This window comes from Leptosomus discolor, chromosome 1, assembly GCF_034619465.1.
Source record: "Leptosomus discolor isolate bLepDis1 chromosome 1, bLepDis1.hap2, whole genome shotgun sequence".
Taxonomy (NCBI): domain Eukaryota; kingdom Metazoa; phylum Chordata; class Aves; order Leptosomiformes; family Leptosomidae; genus Leptosomus; species Leptosomus discolor.
The window spans coordinates 72,844,979-72,861,616 of NC_141391.1; the positions used below are offsets into that span (position 1 = coordinate 72,844,979).

At 46.6% G+C, this 16,638-nt stretch overlaps 1 protein-coding gene across 1 annotated transcript; it reads left to right on the forward strand.

Annotated features, from left to right (window-relative positions):
* The first annotated feature begins 4,786 nt into the window (after positions 1-4,786).
* LOC104346945 (lysozyme g) lies at positions 4,787-9,389 on the forward strand. Its single transcript, XM_009951855.2, has 5 exons — positions 4,787-4,829; positions 5,654-5,743; positions 6,764-6,960; positions 7,215-7,353; positions 9,090-9,389. The coding sequence occupies exons 1-5, from the start codon at positions 4,787-4,789 to the stop codon at positions 9,218-9,220; spliced, it is 600 nt and encodes a 199-aa protein (XP_009950157.2). The 3' UTR covers positions 9,221-9,389.
* Positions 9,390-16,638: the final 7,249 nt, after the last annotated feature.

The window sequence follows — 16,638 nt, forward strand, 5'->3', positions numbered from 1 at the left end:
ATACGTAATGCTTTTCAAAACGATGCTCCATTTTGATCGCATCTCCATTAAGTGGAACGAAAAAAAACCCTTACCCTGCATAGTCACTTAGCATGAGGAAAAAGAAAAAAAAAAAATAAAGTGAAAATCTGTATAAGTAGGAAAGAACTGGTGGTGTTGAACCTTGGTGTGCTTTAGATCTCTGACGTGCTCTTTTCTAGCTTACATAAAACAAGTGGAAAATGCTGTTCTGTCAGGTAGCATTTTTTTGTCTGCTCTGTACTCCCTTTAGCTCAGTGTAACTAACAGCATCAGTGAAAGACCATGGGGAAACCGCGACTGTGGTCACTGACTGCACCTTATTGCCAGGATGCCCCTGTGAATACCAGGAAGCTTTCCTGTTTCTTAAGGCTAAGAAAATGCAGATACTATTTGATAAGTGAACTCCTCCTCTTTCCTTGACGTTCCATCCCCTCCCTATCACACGCTGTGCTGTCCAAAATCCAGTACAAGGAGAATATGTACTGTCATCCTTTATATTTAAAAAACTTCACAACAGCAAAAGGAGTTTAAAATTATAGGATTGGGGGGGGGGGGGGGGGGTTAATGTGTGCTTTTTGTTTAATATTAATTTAATAAATAACATTTCCATGCCTTTCATATTTTTTCCCTATTACCAAGCAAAAGGGCTAGCAACTTGCTGTCCTTCTAAATGGGAGTCTCGCAATACTATATGAATCAAAAACCCTGTGCTTCTGAACAGAATGCCAAGAATAATAAAGAAAAATATAAAAAGAGGTATGGGAGTGTTATGGGAGAAGGTAATATTTTTCAGGGACATCAGTCCAGCACATTCCTGGATATCTTTATGAAGTCCAGCTGTTCAGAAAGAGCTGCTTTAGTCATACACACAAAGATGCTTTTTAACTCATCCCCTCTTCAGCCTGTCAAAAGTATATCGCAGCTGTGTACACCCCTTCTGTCGGGTTATGGGCTGTCAGAGGTAGACCTTATCTGGCTCTTGACATAATTTTCCGAACTAAATCTAGCATAAAAATGAAAACTTGGGCCATATTAATGACAGATGCAGCCCACTCTCATGACGTGGTTCACCTGAATTTGATGCTCTGGGTGTACCGCCCCACAAAGACCTTTGAGCAGAAGATCGTGTTTTCTGAAGTCCTGCAGGTCCCCTTACGTGGTGGTGCCTTGGACAAGTGCACTGTCATAGAGCCCTGCCCTGTTCAACATGCGTGAGCACGACCTTGTTTGTGTAGAGGCTGCCTGCTTTCGGCTTTCACACTGCAGTTGGCAAATTCTGTGAGGATAAAGAGGTTTTTAGCAAGAAAAAATCCCATTCATAATGCTGAAACAATATCCTCTTATTTGGCCTTTTACTGGAAATTGTGTGAATACATGGAATGAATGAATCACAGAATGGTTTGGGTTGGAAGGGACCTTAAAGACCATCTAGTTCCAATCCCCCCTGCCATGAGCAGGAACACTTAAACCTAGCCCAGGGACCTAAGAGCGTACAACAGCACAGATAAAAATAATTGTACTTACAACATCTGCCATTCAATGAGTAAATAAAAAGCAATGCAATGCAGAGCAGGCATTAAGAGTTCATGTGACAGTACTGTGAAATGCAGAAAATCTGTGATTACATGGGTGATAAATAAGAGTGAAAATATGTAGCAAAGACAAACAGTATTTAAATTCAAAACTTTATCTTAAGGTCTGTCAGCGAGTGGCCAACGCATTAGGAAAGAAATCTTACCTAAGGTCAGAGGCTACTTTTCAAAAAAAGGTCCCAAGTGATCAGCATGAACACAGGTTCAGTGACAAAGGAATGCTAGTTTATTATCACTAACATGATATTGTTTTTGTAGAAGGTAACTGGATGTTAATACTAAAATATTTTCGTGCACATGTGATGTCTCGATTTTCTACCTGTTATTTCCAACAACACCACATAGATTCTTACCTTACACTATGTCAAACATTACCTTTTCCTATTTAAAATGTTAAACCCCAGTAAAAGATTTAAGTAATAGTCTAGTCTGAGGTACCACAATAAGATATCAAGTTTGTACATGAAGAATGAATGCCTAGTCTTGTAATCTTTGGGAAAATGTCTATTATTTCCATGTCTCACCCAAATAAATGAGTTTTGTACTTAAGACTCGCCTTAACTCATATCCTAGACCTCCTGTAATAGCAGGGCTAGGTTCTCCAGTGAAGCGTCCCTCCTTCGTACCATTTCAGGACCCAAGTCCATGATATTTGTGTTTATTGATTTTTAAGGTGACAAGGCCCACTTGATCATCTCCTGTGCTTTGCAGACTAATAACTGTTGCTTGGGTTTGAACCCAGTAATTAGTATCTGGCCAAAACAGTGTTTCCTATCCACCACATCTCAAGCCCGAAAGAGAGCGATAGGAATAGATGGATTTGTGATGCGTTAAATAAGGAAGAGAAAGCTACTGGAAGAAAATCTCGCTTTCCTAGCCTTCACGCATGCTGGGCAGAGTCTTGGGAAGAGAAAAATGTGGGGAAGAGAACAGGACTGAAGGGCACTGGCCCCCCAGACCGTCTTTCCATGTCCAAGTGACTCAGATGCTCAGATGTTTTACATACGTGGCAAGTGTCCCGGTCACAAGGCCCAAGTCTTTCAGTGACCCTCTGTGTGCCTCCACTGGCTTCAGCTGCTGAGAGACCAGTTCCCTCCCTCCTCATTTCAGCTGCATCCTGCCTCCCCAAATCTGTAAGTCAAACACTGCCCCTGCTTTCAAAGTATTCAAGTCACCCTCCTGAATTAGGCTTGCTGTAAGCAACGAAGCAGTGAGATGCTTTGCTTTAACTGTCCTTTTTTGAATCCATAAGGATTCAAATTAATTCACCTTAATTAGGAGCTTGCCATTCTGAAATTCATTGAGGAAACAAGACAAAGAAACCTTCCAGAAATGTGCCCAGACTGATCCCAGATGCAAGGCAGGGAGAGCACTGGACAGGGATCTGATTTTTGCCTGGTCTCTGCCACTGATTCACTGCAATGCTTTCCGCAAGTCATTTATGATGCATCAGTGCTTATTGATGGAGGAAAAACAGTATTTATTTCCTTTCTCAAAGTTGTCCTGAGTCTTACTAACCACTGCTTGTGCAAATCTTTGGATGACAGGAATAGTAAGTATTCTAAGCTCTTAATATATATTACTTGTTGTACTTTTAAACAAATGTCATCAGGCTAGGTAGGAATTAACATTCCAAAGCCCGTAGGGTGGGTACCTTTTCATACACATATATATGAAAGTCCTCAAGTGACCTGCCTCAGAGGAAGGCCGACTGAAGACAGGTGAGTCTGAATTCACTCATAGAATATTTATTTAGAGCCAGAAGCCTTTATTCTGTTTTGATTTAGCATTTTGTTAATACTGCGGTTGCTACGCTGTTTCTACCTAAGGCCTTTGATGATATTTGTGATGGGCAGGAAAAAGAAAAAGCTGATAACTCCAAGCTTTATAATCTGGCTTTTGATGGGGCCCCGTATGGATTTGCCATTGAATTCATAGTTATTGGGTCAGGCTATACTGATCCGGGCTTGTGAGTACTCAGTGTTAGCGTGAGAGCTCAAACTGAGGTATCGCATGTACCCAGCTCCAGTCATGGGCATTTGCTGGCCTGAATAAGCTCACTCAGGACAAGAGAGTCTTTCCAATGCTACCGGTGGACGATTTGTGTTTCTTAATCCATGCAGTCTGGTTTGCAGTAGAAATACAGGCTAGAGAAAAGGTCACGCATTATTAAAATCAATAAGGCATTTTCATCTGTTAATAGTATCGCATGATGATTGCCTACAAGATTTGTGGCATGTTTTGTATTTGAAACCCTCCTGGAGAAAAAAAAAAAACACATTTGTAAGCTGTAAAAATTCCTCGGTTGAAATTCATTCACCAGCGACACAAGTACAGTCAATGTTTTTTGCATTTTATAGCTATTATCTGGTGATATTTCAGAATTTTATTTATAAGCACAACAGATGCATTTATTACTAAAGCGATTATCGTCCATTTTTGCACACATATGTTAACACAGAAGTGTTATTTCACCAGATAAATCTTGGAGTTGCCTTGCATGCTCTTAGCAGAGAATTAAGGGTCATATTGCTTGATTTTTGAAAATGTGTTTTTCCAAAAGCCAAGCAAAAATCCCATTGCCTTTCGAACAGAGAGACAAAGGATGCACATTAGACTTCTAATATCTATATAATTAAAACAAGGGTACTGTACCTTCTGATTGTAAAAACATGCTATGGGTGTTCAGGAGGGTCCATGTAAGCAAGTGATGCGAAGTGACAGGAGCTGAAAAATTCCCTGTTGGCGCAGGCTGCCAACGGGAACCTCCCTGCTACTGAGCTCCCCAGGCTCAACCCTTCCCTCTCGTAGTGGCACACAAGATGGAGGAGACATTCAGCTGTAGAAGAAACCTGTATCCCCCAAACAGGGAGGAAATAAGGAGCAGATGGAGCTCCCATCACTTGCTTCTCTTCCCATGAGCCGACCACTCTTTGAAGCTGGCAGCTGCATCCCGTGCTGGGGTGTGTGGGGGGGGAAGTGTGCAGTGGAGAGGGTGCCTCTGCTCCCCAACCCATTTTCACCTAATGCCATCCCTGTTTGGTGTCTTGGGGTGGGAGCTTTTGGCACACAATCTTTGCTACAGAACTGTTGAAAATCAGCACTGATTTCTTCACATTTTGCAAACCCCTGTGTTTCCAGATCTCCTGGGACAGCTGAGGAGAGCCATCACCATGATCGCCACACTGCTCTTGCTGGGCCTCACAGCCCTTAGCGGTGAGCTGGGGTTTGGGTTTGGGTTGAAAGCACCCCAGGAACTATTTGCAGAGGGACTGTGGAGAGGAGGTGTGCAGCCAGGCCTGAGGACCCCTTTCTGCTCGGCGCTGTAAAACCCTGCGTGGCTGAAGGTCCTCAGCTGCCACATGAGGCTGCTTGCTTCCCGTGTGTGTCCTTTAAACCAGCACGTCTGGAGCATGGAACTGACTCCAAAAGGGAGTCACAGACATACCTCCTCTTGATTTTCCCAGCTAAGCTTATCCGATCTCTCTGCCTACTCAGAAATGGTCTCACAAATGTGGCAAGCTCTTTGATGGAGGCTGTTCATTCCTCGGTTACTGAGGTAGCAGCATAATTTGCCCAGGCTGTGGCAAGCACCCTCCTGAATTCACCGTGTTACAGAGGGACACAGGAGACGCTCTCAGCCGGGGTGCTCAGGTACCACCAGCCATCATCCAAGGGGTCCTGGACATTGCGGGGCACTGCATGGGAAGAGCCTTCTGAAATAAATGCAGAAGCTGGGGTTTTCCTCTCCCACACCAGTCTTCAGACCCAATGGGGCAGATGCCTATTCATCTAAATTGTCATTAGATCCATTTGCTTCAACCTATTCAATTAGAAAAGAACAGATTTCTGTTCTCTAGCTTTCTTTGATAACATTACTGATAGAGAGCAGTGGCAACCAGGCAAGCATGCCAGCACAAGATGATGTGGATTACAGGTCTGGATGAATCCCTCATGCTTGACTTGTATGCACTTGCAGCACACTGTACGATATTGCTCTGAGATCTTCTCTGTTCAAACACGTCCATTTTATTTTTCAGCTCCATCCATGAGTTACAGTTGCTATGGTGATATAAGTGCTCTTCAAGCCCCCACGATCTCCTGTACAGCTGTAAGAGCCCCAGACTGTGGTAGGTATCATCCATTGCTTGATTTGTCAACCTGCTCGTCCCTGACAGAGAGATGCTTTGCCTTCTGTTATTGCCAAATTAAAGGTGTTGCAGCTATTCAATTAGTCAAAAGGCAGAAAGGAACGACTCCTCTCCCAAAATGGCAGGTGATGTGCGTGGGAAGTGGGAGGATGAACTTCAGGTACCATAGTCAGGGTCCTCAGCCTCTAAGCAAAGGGAAATGATGGAACCTTGCTTCAGTTAAAACAGCTTCTTCGTCAGCCAGGACTTTGGCATCAGCATCCTCACAAAACCCTGGGGCCTGTCTGCTCAAAGGGGAAGATGCACAGAGTCAGGTTCTGAGTGCTGGCATGTCAGCTGAGCTGGCCGGTGGTGACCTGCCAGAGACACAATTTGCAGGGGCAAGGTCCCAGGTGTGTAGTCAACCTACCTCTGGGTGACCCAGTTTTGGTAACTCCTTCGCATTACCCTCTGTCTTGTCTTGTGTTATTGCCCTGTGTCACTGCACAGCTGACTAAGTCAGGCTCATGTTGCTGAGATCTCCAGGGACTTTGCCATGTACCTCTGATGTAGATGCCCCTGGGCATGGATCTGAACCTGCTTGCTTGTTCCCAAACTTTAAAACCCCCCACCTTTCTATACACAGACCAGCAACTTAGCTGTTACTGCAGCTGGCTGGTCAGCAGTAATGCGTCTCTCGATGTTTCCAAATGCAATTTGAAATCTCACTTTTCCAACTCCAAAGCTGCATTTCCAGCAGTGTGGCAGCAGAGGAGGACTACAAAGGTGCAGTCCCACCACCTGCCCTCTTCCCCTCATCATCCTTGGGTACTGGCACGGCAGCTCACCGGCCACCGTCGGAGCCGATAGGGCTGTGCTTGTTCCTCAAGCGCCACTGCCCAACTCGGTGCAGCTGCGTTTTCTTCAAAACTCGAGTTACTCCTTTGACGCTCCTGCTGAAGGGGAAAGTGGAGGTTTTGGACAGGAGGGAGTGTAAGTCTGCTTTTTCCTATGCTGCAGGACTTGCCATGGTACGGAGGACTGCTGAGGCAGACATTGTACGCCTGAGGAAATACGAGATCCCTATCAAGAGAGTAGCCAGAAACCTGTGCTTGGACCCAGCGCTCATCGCTGCCATCATCTCACAGGAAAGCCGTGTCGGCCTGCTCCTGGACAACGGCTGGGACCAGGAACGGCACAAGTACGGCTTGATGCAGGTACATTGGGGTGATAAGTATGAGTAACAGAACACTAATGTAGGGTATATCCCAGGGCCTTACCTTAGCAAATGACTCTTCTGTGTTTGAGACAGCACTTAAATGTGTCCTCTCTACATCAAAGGTTGTGCTTAAGTGTTGTCCCGAATAAGGTCACTCCAGTGAGTCACAGCCTGGGATTACGAAGAAGAGGGGGAAACTACAGTGGTGGTCGTGTTCAGAGGGAAACCCATTTTCTTGCTTGGCTTTTCTAGCTTGGTGGGCAGCAACACCGCCCTTTTGGAGTGTGGGATAGTGAAGAACACATAAATCAGTGCTCAACTATCCTGGTTCTTGCAATTAATGAAGTACGGGCAAGACATCCTACCTGGACCTGGGACCAGCAGCTGAGAGGTATGCGATGGGCTGTATACTAGACAGGGACATGCTGAGTGATGGGAGTGTTATGCATTTGTTGGTGTCACTTTTAAAGGAAAATGAGCACTAGTCTGGCAGATTTTATAGCATCTCTTACCACAAAAAAAAAGAAAACAACAACACAGTTTACTCATTTGAAAGAAGCAATCCCAAAACAGCAGGCTGGCAAGAGGCCTGAATATAGAACGAGCCTCCCGGCTCAAAGCGCTATCCACAGGGCCTCTATGTTTCTGCCTGTAGAAGAGAGATTGTGGTGGGACGCCAAGCTCCTTGGCAGCTTTGCTGCAGTAGGAAGCAGTGGGAAATCAGCCCAGCCTGGGAGCTGCTGTAGCGGCATGGAGGCACCCTGTGCAGGGCTGGGCAAAAGTGTCAGACGCAGCCTTGGCAGGTTGCCCCGTGACTTCGGTGACAAATGCCCACAGAGGGCCACTACATTGAGTGGCTGGGCCACCGCTGGTGAATGATCAGATCCAGGACCTCCTTAAATTACCTGGAAACAACTTTGTGCTTGATGAACATGAACAGGTCTCAAGTTATCCTCTTATCTGTTCATCCCACAAGTGAAATGGCTATCAGGTGGATAAGTAAGGTAGAATCATACAATGGTTTGGATTGGAAGGGACCTTAAAGTTCACCTAGTTCCAACCCCCCTGCCATGGGCAGGGACACCTCCCACCAGACCAGGTTGCTCAAAGCCCCATCCAGCCTGGCCTTGAACACTGCCAGGGAGGGGGCAGCCACAGCTGCTCTGGGCAACCTGTGCCAGTGTCTCACCTCCCTCACAGTGAAGAATTTCTTCTTAGATCTAGTTTAAATCTACCTCCTTTCAGTTTGAAACTGTTACCCCTCATCCTATCACCATACTCCCTAATCAAGAGTCCCTCCCCACCTTCCCTGCAGGCCCCCTTTAAGCACTGGCAGGCCGCTGTAAGGTGTCCCTGGAGCCTTCTCTTCTCCAGGCTGAACAACCCCAGCTCTCTCAGCCTGTCCTCACAGGGGAGGTGCTCCAGCACCCTGATCATCTTCATGGCCCTTCTCTGGACCCACTCTAACAGGTCCATGACCTTCTTGTGCTGTGGGCCCCAGAGCTGAATGCGGCACTGCAGGTGGGGTCTCACCAGAGCAGAGTAGAGGGGGAGAATCATCTCCCTCAACCTGCTGGCCACGCTGCTTTTGATGCAGCCCAGGATGCGATTGGCTTCTTGGGCTGCAAGCGCACATTGCCGGGTCACGTTGAGCTTCTCATCAGCCAAAACCCCAAGGTAGAAACCAACAAAGCAAAAGCCACTGGGGAAGGTAGAAATTGAGGCACCACAACACAAAAGACTTATTGTGGCAGGCTGTTAAGTTGTGTCAAGGAAGCTTGGGATCCAGGTTTGCTTGTGGTCCATGTAATCTGCATGCTAGTTTGTTCACCCTATGCTATTTCTTACTCTCCCATCCTTGCTCTGCCACTGCCTTTTAATATTACACCCTTTTCTGGGACCAGCGTGCCATTCCCACCTGCATTTGGAGAGTCATGGGTTACTTTACTATAGAAATAAGGATTTTGCGAGATCAGTCACTTTTCAACAACAATGCACAATTAGCAATTTCTCAAGCAGCAGAGTAGGTTTGGTGAGATGCATGGCCCTTCTGGCCAGGAATTTTTGTTTTTAAATCGCTATCTCTTACTTATAAGCCCATAACAACTCCTTCTTAACTCTTTCCAGGTGGAATCTGCACCTACCGTGCAAAAATGGGCAACCTCCAGGTCTACGACGAAGACCCATGCGACAGAGACAACTACTACGTCAACAGTGTGATTAGGCGAGCCCAGTACTTTAAGAGACATGGGTTCTAGCTCATAAGGCTGCCCTGCCACCAAGCCTCTCCTCTGCATAGACTAGCCCAGTAGTGATCGTAGTACCCAGAGCAGTTCCTCCAGCCTCCTGGCAGGGCCAATGCTTGCGGCAGCGGCAATGGCACCTTGCTCACTCCAGCAAACCCCAGCTCCCCACTCGCTGATGGGAGAGCTCAGCACTGCCTTCCAGGGGACGTGCAGGGAGGAGATACCAGAAGCTCAGGGTCTTTGAAAGGCAGACAGGAACAGACCAGCAACGTTTAAGTGTCAGGTGAGGAAGGTGCCTTTTCCTGTTCAAAGCTAAACCTGGGGCTGTTGGTGCATACCCCAGGCATGAGCACGCGAGCAGCTCTCCCTGGGCATCGGCTGTGCTCTTCCCATCTCCTCCATCCACCTCCTTTCATCTCACTGGCCAACAGGGGGATGAAGCCCCCAAGTCAAAGTCTTCCTTCCCTCTGCTTGTGCTGGCTACAGGGCAATGAAGAGACTTCTCGCTGAGCCTTTGATCTCTGCACTAGCTGCGTATTCCTGTGGTCAGCTTTGTGGGGGCCAATGCTAAACATGCCTTTGTTAGTCTCACAAACCCTGGAGTCCCTGGCCATGGTGGGGCTGGAGACCTCTTCAGGGTGAAAAGCAGCCTCACACAGGGGAAATCCTCTATATGGGAAGTACTGCAAGTGCCATAGCAGGCATAGCAAAACACCTTTCCATTAGAGAGCAGCCCTCTAAGCAGGAGCCAGCCCTGTATGTACCCACACCAGGAGCTGAACCACAACAATAGCGTTGGTAAAAAAAAACCCACAACCTTTCCTGCTTTAGCTTTGGCACCTTTATGCTGGGTTTCCTCCAAGTTCCAAAGCGTTTCAGCATCTGTCTGTCCGCCAGGAATCCCAGCTTTTAATTAGGAGTGAATTAGCTCTGGGTTTGTAAGCTCTGTTTGAAAGTGTTCTTCAATGTGGATGGGTCTGGGTGCAAATTTAGGTTTACTGAGAAAAAGAGAGAAAATAAAAATAAATGTTGAACACCGATCTTTTTTTTTTTTTTTTTTTTTTTTCCAATTTCATGGGCCCCGGTGGGTGGCAACCTGCAACTTGAGTAAATAACCCAATTTGGTACTCTTGGAATGGGTCTAAAACTCAGTTTGAGAACAGGGAGAGGAAAATGGTGCCGCAGACTAGGGTGGTGTCACATAAAAAGGTAATGAGTTTTGTGTGGCTGAGGGAGGCCCTGCTATTGAACTGGACAACGGTTTATGTCTAAGAATACAGAGAAATGAAAGGGGTGTTGAATTAAGGGCAGGAGCCGGATATGTGATCAAGAAGACCCTCTCATCCAGTCATGAGGTTCAGAGAGGACCCCCTTGCTCTCCAAACTCCTTCAGAGGGTACAGTTAGATCCAGTCCCAGAGTTCGTCAACGGTTTATGTCTGAAGGTGTATGTAGGGTTTGTGCATAGTTTCCAGGCTGTTTTTTTGTTCCTATCAATCTTGCCCAGAACCCTCGAAGGATTTTCACTGGGACAGCTTCACAAGCCCCATATCAGAGTCAACGTTTGCCTGTCAGAGCCCTCTCAGGTACTTTCACTGAAACAGTTTTGCAAAGTTGCAAATACAGGTAATTTTTTAAGGCGACAGATGCAACAAGTTCAGAATTGCTGTTGATAAAAGCACTGTCTCACACAAATATAAATGTCACCCCAAAATATTAATGTATATCTCTATTGACTACCATTATAACAAGTAAGCACTACATTAAGCAAGCATAGATTAAGTAAGCGCTACAGTAAGTGACCATAGATTAATAGTTTAGCACTATAATAGGTTATTGTTATTCTCACTAATAAGATGTCCCTGCTTGGGGAGGAGAGAGGTCCAGGCCCATCGACCCATCCAGCAGTTGGAGTTCTCACCCTCAAACTAGAGGATTCTAAAGACTAATTTTATACCTATTGATGAGGTGGGACTGAGTCATATCTTGTGTGCTGACTGGCTCCTAGCAGGCTGATAGCACTATCAATTGAGTGGAGGGGGAGGGGAGTAGGAAGGAAAGCCAGCTCTCGCTACAGATGTGGACTCCTTCTCTGGTATCATTGGTATAACCTCTGACAATTAGGCCCTGTCTCTGGCCTTGTTGATCCAACCTTCTCCTCACCCCAGCAGTCACAGTAATTGGCCCAGGTCGTAAAACATCCAAATTGCCAGGTCGTAAAATTTCCAACATCTGTGCAGTGTCTCGGCCAGAGAAGCAAGATGCTCATCCTTCCTCCCTCGCTCAAATGATAAGCTCCCAAGTTAGCCTACGTTCTGTCCCAGGCTGGTACAAGATACGCACACTAACTGGCCTGCACCTTTGTTACGTGGCAACCTGGGCAGTTTTCCCACAGGTGGGAAGAAGAGCTGGGCTGGGAGGCAAGGTGTGAGGCAGCCCAAGCCCAGCCGCTGCCCCCAAACCTGTGTACAGGGGAATAAGGATGTTCACGTTTAGCCTTTTAAATAACTGCTTTGGAGGCATCAGGGCACTTTTCTGCCAGCTGTCACCATTGCTGATGCAGAAGCGACGTGCCTGGCAGTCCGTGTGTGCCTGGGCTGCCAGGCAGGGTCAACGCAGGCAGCATGAGAGCTGTTTTGGAGACTGCTTTTGCAAACAGAGTAATTTCAATGCTGTGCTCCTTGTCTTGCCAGTCACTGGTCTGCTTACTGTCGCAGCAAAGACTCTGCAGGATTAGCATATTCACAAGCAAACTCATTTTACCATCTCTGGAGACCAGAGGGAGCTCTAGGACGTCTCTAACGTAACTGATTTTTTTTTTTTTTTTAAGACTATGGAAAACAGTTCAGTGTTGAGCAACCGCAAGTATTAAACTACATATTATTTAGTCTTTAGCAAATTCAGCACCCTATTAAGATAATGTTAGTAAAAACATTACTTTGTAACACAAACTTATGAAACATACCACATGGTTTGACCCCCTCTACTTGGAATTATGTAGAGCTTATGTAAAATTAATAGGTTGAAGTCTTTGGTGCATCAAGTTATATAAACATCTATGTTATACAAACCTCTTATGTAAAACCTATGAATGCATTTTTGGTAGATCAGTACAAACTTCAAATGGGGCAGGGAATCTCATTGCTGCCTATGTGTATAAAGTTGTTTTTTGAGTTTGGAGGGTGCACAAGAGTGGAGCTTTCTTTGGTTCCCTTCATGTCGTCCTTAATTGCTGCCAGCAAGGTCCTGGTCACCAACTACAAGTGTCGCCATCCCTGCAGATCTGTCAGCTCCTCAGGAGTCCAACTTCTGCATGCCTTACCTATGAAGGTGCAACACTCAAGGGCCTGCAGACCTGCCTGCTGGCTTGTGCAGCATTGCCACAAAGGATTATCTATTTAAATCTATTTTAAAATCCTGATTCCATATTTTGTTGCAAATATTACTTTAGGGCACCAGCACTTTGTATTGAATAAGGAAAATCTCTGCAGAAAATGACCTGAAATACGACTGCTTGATAAATTAGCAGGACAGGAAGGAGTAACTAATTAAGGGAACTGTAACACTGGCACACTGCCTTAAGATTTGAGCAAAAGCTTTCCTGACAAACAGTGAGTTCAGATTGCTTTTCCCCTCCAGTCTTTCCCTGGTCACCCACGTCCATGTTACTGGAACTTACTTGTCTGGCTGGTGTACACCAGTGGTCGCACTCTTGGTTATTATTTTGACCCATAGTCTATTAGAAAAAAAAAAAACCCAGGCAGCTTGCAAGGCAAATGATCTCATACCAAGTAACATACCAGAAAAGCAAAAGCACAGGTGTATTTGGTCTGTCTGGGATGGAGTTAATTTTCCCCACAGCAGCCCTCATAGTGCTGTGCTTTGTGTTGATAGCTAGAAAAGTGTTGATAAGACACCAGTGCTTTGGCTCCTGCTGAGCAGGGCTCCCACAGCATCGAGGCTGTCTCTCCAACATTCGCCCCTCACCAGAAGGCTGGGGGCGGGCAAGATCTTGGGAGGGATCAGGACACAGCAAGGACAGCTGACCCAAACTGACCAAAGGGATATTAGATACCATGTGATGCCTGATCAGCAATAAAAGCTAAGAGAAGTGTGGCGGGGTGGGGTGGGGGGAATTAATTATTAGGACACTTGTCTTGTGGTGCAACTGCTAAGCATACCGAAGCCTACTTCCCAGGAAGTGGCTGGACATTGCCTGTTGATGGGAAGTAGAGAATAAATCTCTTGTTTACCTTTGCTTCCACGCGTGGCCTTTGCTTTTGCTTTATTCAACTGCCTTTATCTTGGGCCAGGAGGTTTTTTCCATCTTATTTCTTCCCCCCACCCCATCCTGCTGAGGAGGGGAGTGATAGAGCAGCTTGGCGGGCACCTGGTGGCCAGCCAAGGTCTACCTGCTACAACAGGCAAGGAAAGAGAAAAGCCAGATCAGAGGGGAAGGAAAGGTCTGGGGAATCACGGACCAGGACAGCTGGCTCCAACACCGAGGAAGATGCTAGAGTGAAGGATTGAATGATTTCTTCACAAGCACCTGAGAGACAATGAAGCAGCAAGAAACAGTCAGAAGGGCTCTTGCAGCCTGTCTTGGCAGGGAAAAACCACCTCAGACCAACCAAAGTCCTTACCTCACCAGGTAAGTGGCCAAGAGAGAAGCCACGTTTGTGCCATATCATGAGCTTGATAAGGCTTTCGGCAGTGATCTGATGTGCCCTCATATGTGAAGGGCCTTAAGGTAAGCACAAAAAGCACTCATTATCAGCAGCTTGTGGTCAAACTGGAGAGACATTTCTAGTGGAGCCACACAAGTCTGTCCTACACCAGCTTCTCTCAAATCTGTGGTCGGAAAATGAAAGGCAGACAAGAGCTTTCAAACCATGGGTTACACTGAGAGGGAACACGAGCACTTCCACTGATCGTTAAAAGCTGTGAAAACCGGTTAGGAACCAAGGCACTGAAATAAAGTAAACAAAGGTGCAAAACACTCAAAGAGCTCAAGCAGGGGTATAAGCAGGGGTGGAGGAGGAGGGTGACGATTCTGCAGAAAGGGCTGGAGTGTCCAGTGGGAACTGAATGAGTCAATGCCAGGGGAGCGGGAGAAGAGAAATAAAAGAAGAGGGGAAAACCCCACTTGGGGCTTTAGCTTTATCATACCACTCTGTAGGAAGCACCTGGGGTAATTCTACTCTCAGCTGTTAGCTCTCATCACCAGTGAGGCTCAGCTAAAGTGTATGAGTCTGTTGCTCCAACAAAAACATGCTCAGGGGAGCACAACTCAAATGGAAGGTACAGCCTATAGGAAACAAGGAATTAGATCGTCTTTTTTTTTCCAGAAAAGAGAAAGAGGACACAGTTACGGTTTTCTAATATGCGAAAGAAATGGAGCACAATGACCCATGTCCTCCCCTTCCCCTTGAGGGCAAGGCAAGTAGCATTGAGTTCGACAGCAGGTTTGTGTTGCGTATTTCAAGAAACTTTCAGGATAATGAAGCAATGTAGCATTAACTGGGCGTTTCAAAGAACAAACAAGACCAACATGTAAAAGCAGCTGCATGTCATGCTGCTGTAGAGTGGGGAAATGCAGTAGGTGTTGTTTAAGGACCTTTCTAGGCTAAGATCGCTGCATCAGAATCAGCAGTCTGCAAATCGAAAAGACAAAAAATTACAGACAGGGAAGAAAAATCCTCTCTCTTAGGGTCCTATCCTTTGGTTTTACAACTGATGTAATTATTGGAAAATCTATTTAAATGTGCTCCTTACAATAAACAGCAAATTTGAGGTGGCAAGACTTCTCTCTCGTCGACTTGTTAAGCTGCAGGCAGTATGGGCTGATCCCTCTGTGGCTCAGGCAGGGATCTGTCTAAAGCTGGGGGTTGCGATGACTGGCTTTCACAGACGCCAGGCAGAGGAAGCAATTAAGCAACCTGTTTCAGCAGTAACTAAAACAGTAGGCAACCACTGCCAAACACAAGTCCCCATGGGCCAGAGCCCTAAGCCACGTGGGTGAACAGATTGCTCTGATGACTGACTCTGAATGCTGGAGTTGGATCAGTTTGAGCCACGTGTCCGTGTCTCTCTCTCTCCGAGAGATGCGGAAAACAAAGAGAAATGCCACCACAGCAATGCAGTGCTGAATAACTGAGTTTGTTCTGCTTCGTTACCCATTGAAAAAGTGCGCTGGGATTTCCTAGCCAGCAACTCGTTCCCAGGATTGTGCTTCTCTAGTGGTTGCCTTGGACATGCTCAGGATCACACCCCAAAATCCTAGGCTCATCTTATGGTGTTTTCTTCCTGATAAAAGCAACCTACTGTTTTACTCAGGCCAGAAAAGGCAGCACTGCCCCCCGTTTAAACTGGAGGTGTCAGATGAACATGAGAAACGCCATGTGGGTAACACTGGTGGTTGGTCACCCCTGAAGTCTGTCTCCAGCAGCAGGAGATGCTGCCTGTGGAGGGCACGTGATCTTGGCTGCTTTCTGCAGTCCATTTTCTTCCTGTTCCCCCAGCATCCCCAGCTGTTTAACAAGGGTGGCAGGAGACACATCCACCCTTTGTATGGTGCTTTTGACCATGAATCCATCCAGTTGCTTTGGGAATGTGCTGGTGCTGTTGGCCTCCACAGCCTCCTGGGCGGCAAAGCCATGACCATAGGTTCCCTGATAACGCTGGTTTGAATCATTATAAAATAATTTTTGAAGATCCAGCTATACTTCAACCACTGGCCTTTATCCACATACTCATTAACTCCAACCGAGAAGACCAAGGCAGGATTGCCCCTTATGGGAGCTGGGCTGACCATCTCTCAGCTGACCAGGTTTATCCATCACCTCAGTGATCTTATCTCTCTTATATTGCCCAGGATGGGCACCAGCGTATCGTCCCAAGGAACCCTCTGGAGCCAGTGCTGCAGTCAGGTGTGACACCAGCTGCCCACCAGCATGCGGGCACTGTTGCTGCCCGGCGGCAGAGCCCTTGCCCAGACTGCTTGCTCTGCTGTGGCACAGCTTGGTACCCCCAGCCATCCCATCTGGAGCGGACTCACTGACAAGGAGGCTTTCTGTTTGCTCCAGTACTTACTATTTACACTGAATTAATCTGGCTCCTATCAACCGCCCCAGGGTGGGAACCTCCCCACAGCCTCCACAGCAAAGGCTGGCACAAAGGCTACAAAGGGCTACCAAGGCTTTGTCTCCTCTGAATGCCCTCTCACACTTTTTTCACCAAGTAGCCCTGACCTTCCCCTAGCTGCTTTTGATGTATTTGAAGACCTTTTGGTAAAAGGTTTGAGCATCCCTTGCAAGACACTCTCCAAACCATTTTTTAGTCCTTTTCCTTGTTTACATGTGACTTCCTGTGTTTTATGTCAATTTACCACCAATTCTTATAAGGACAAGTTTCCCATTTCCTGCACAGCAG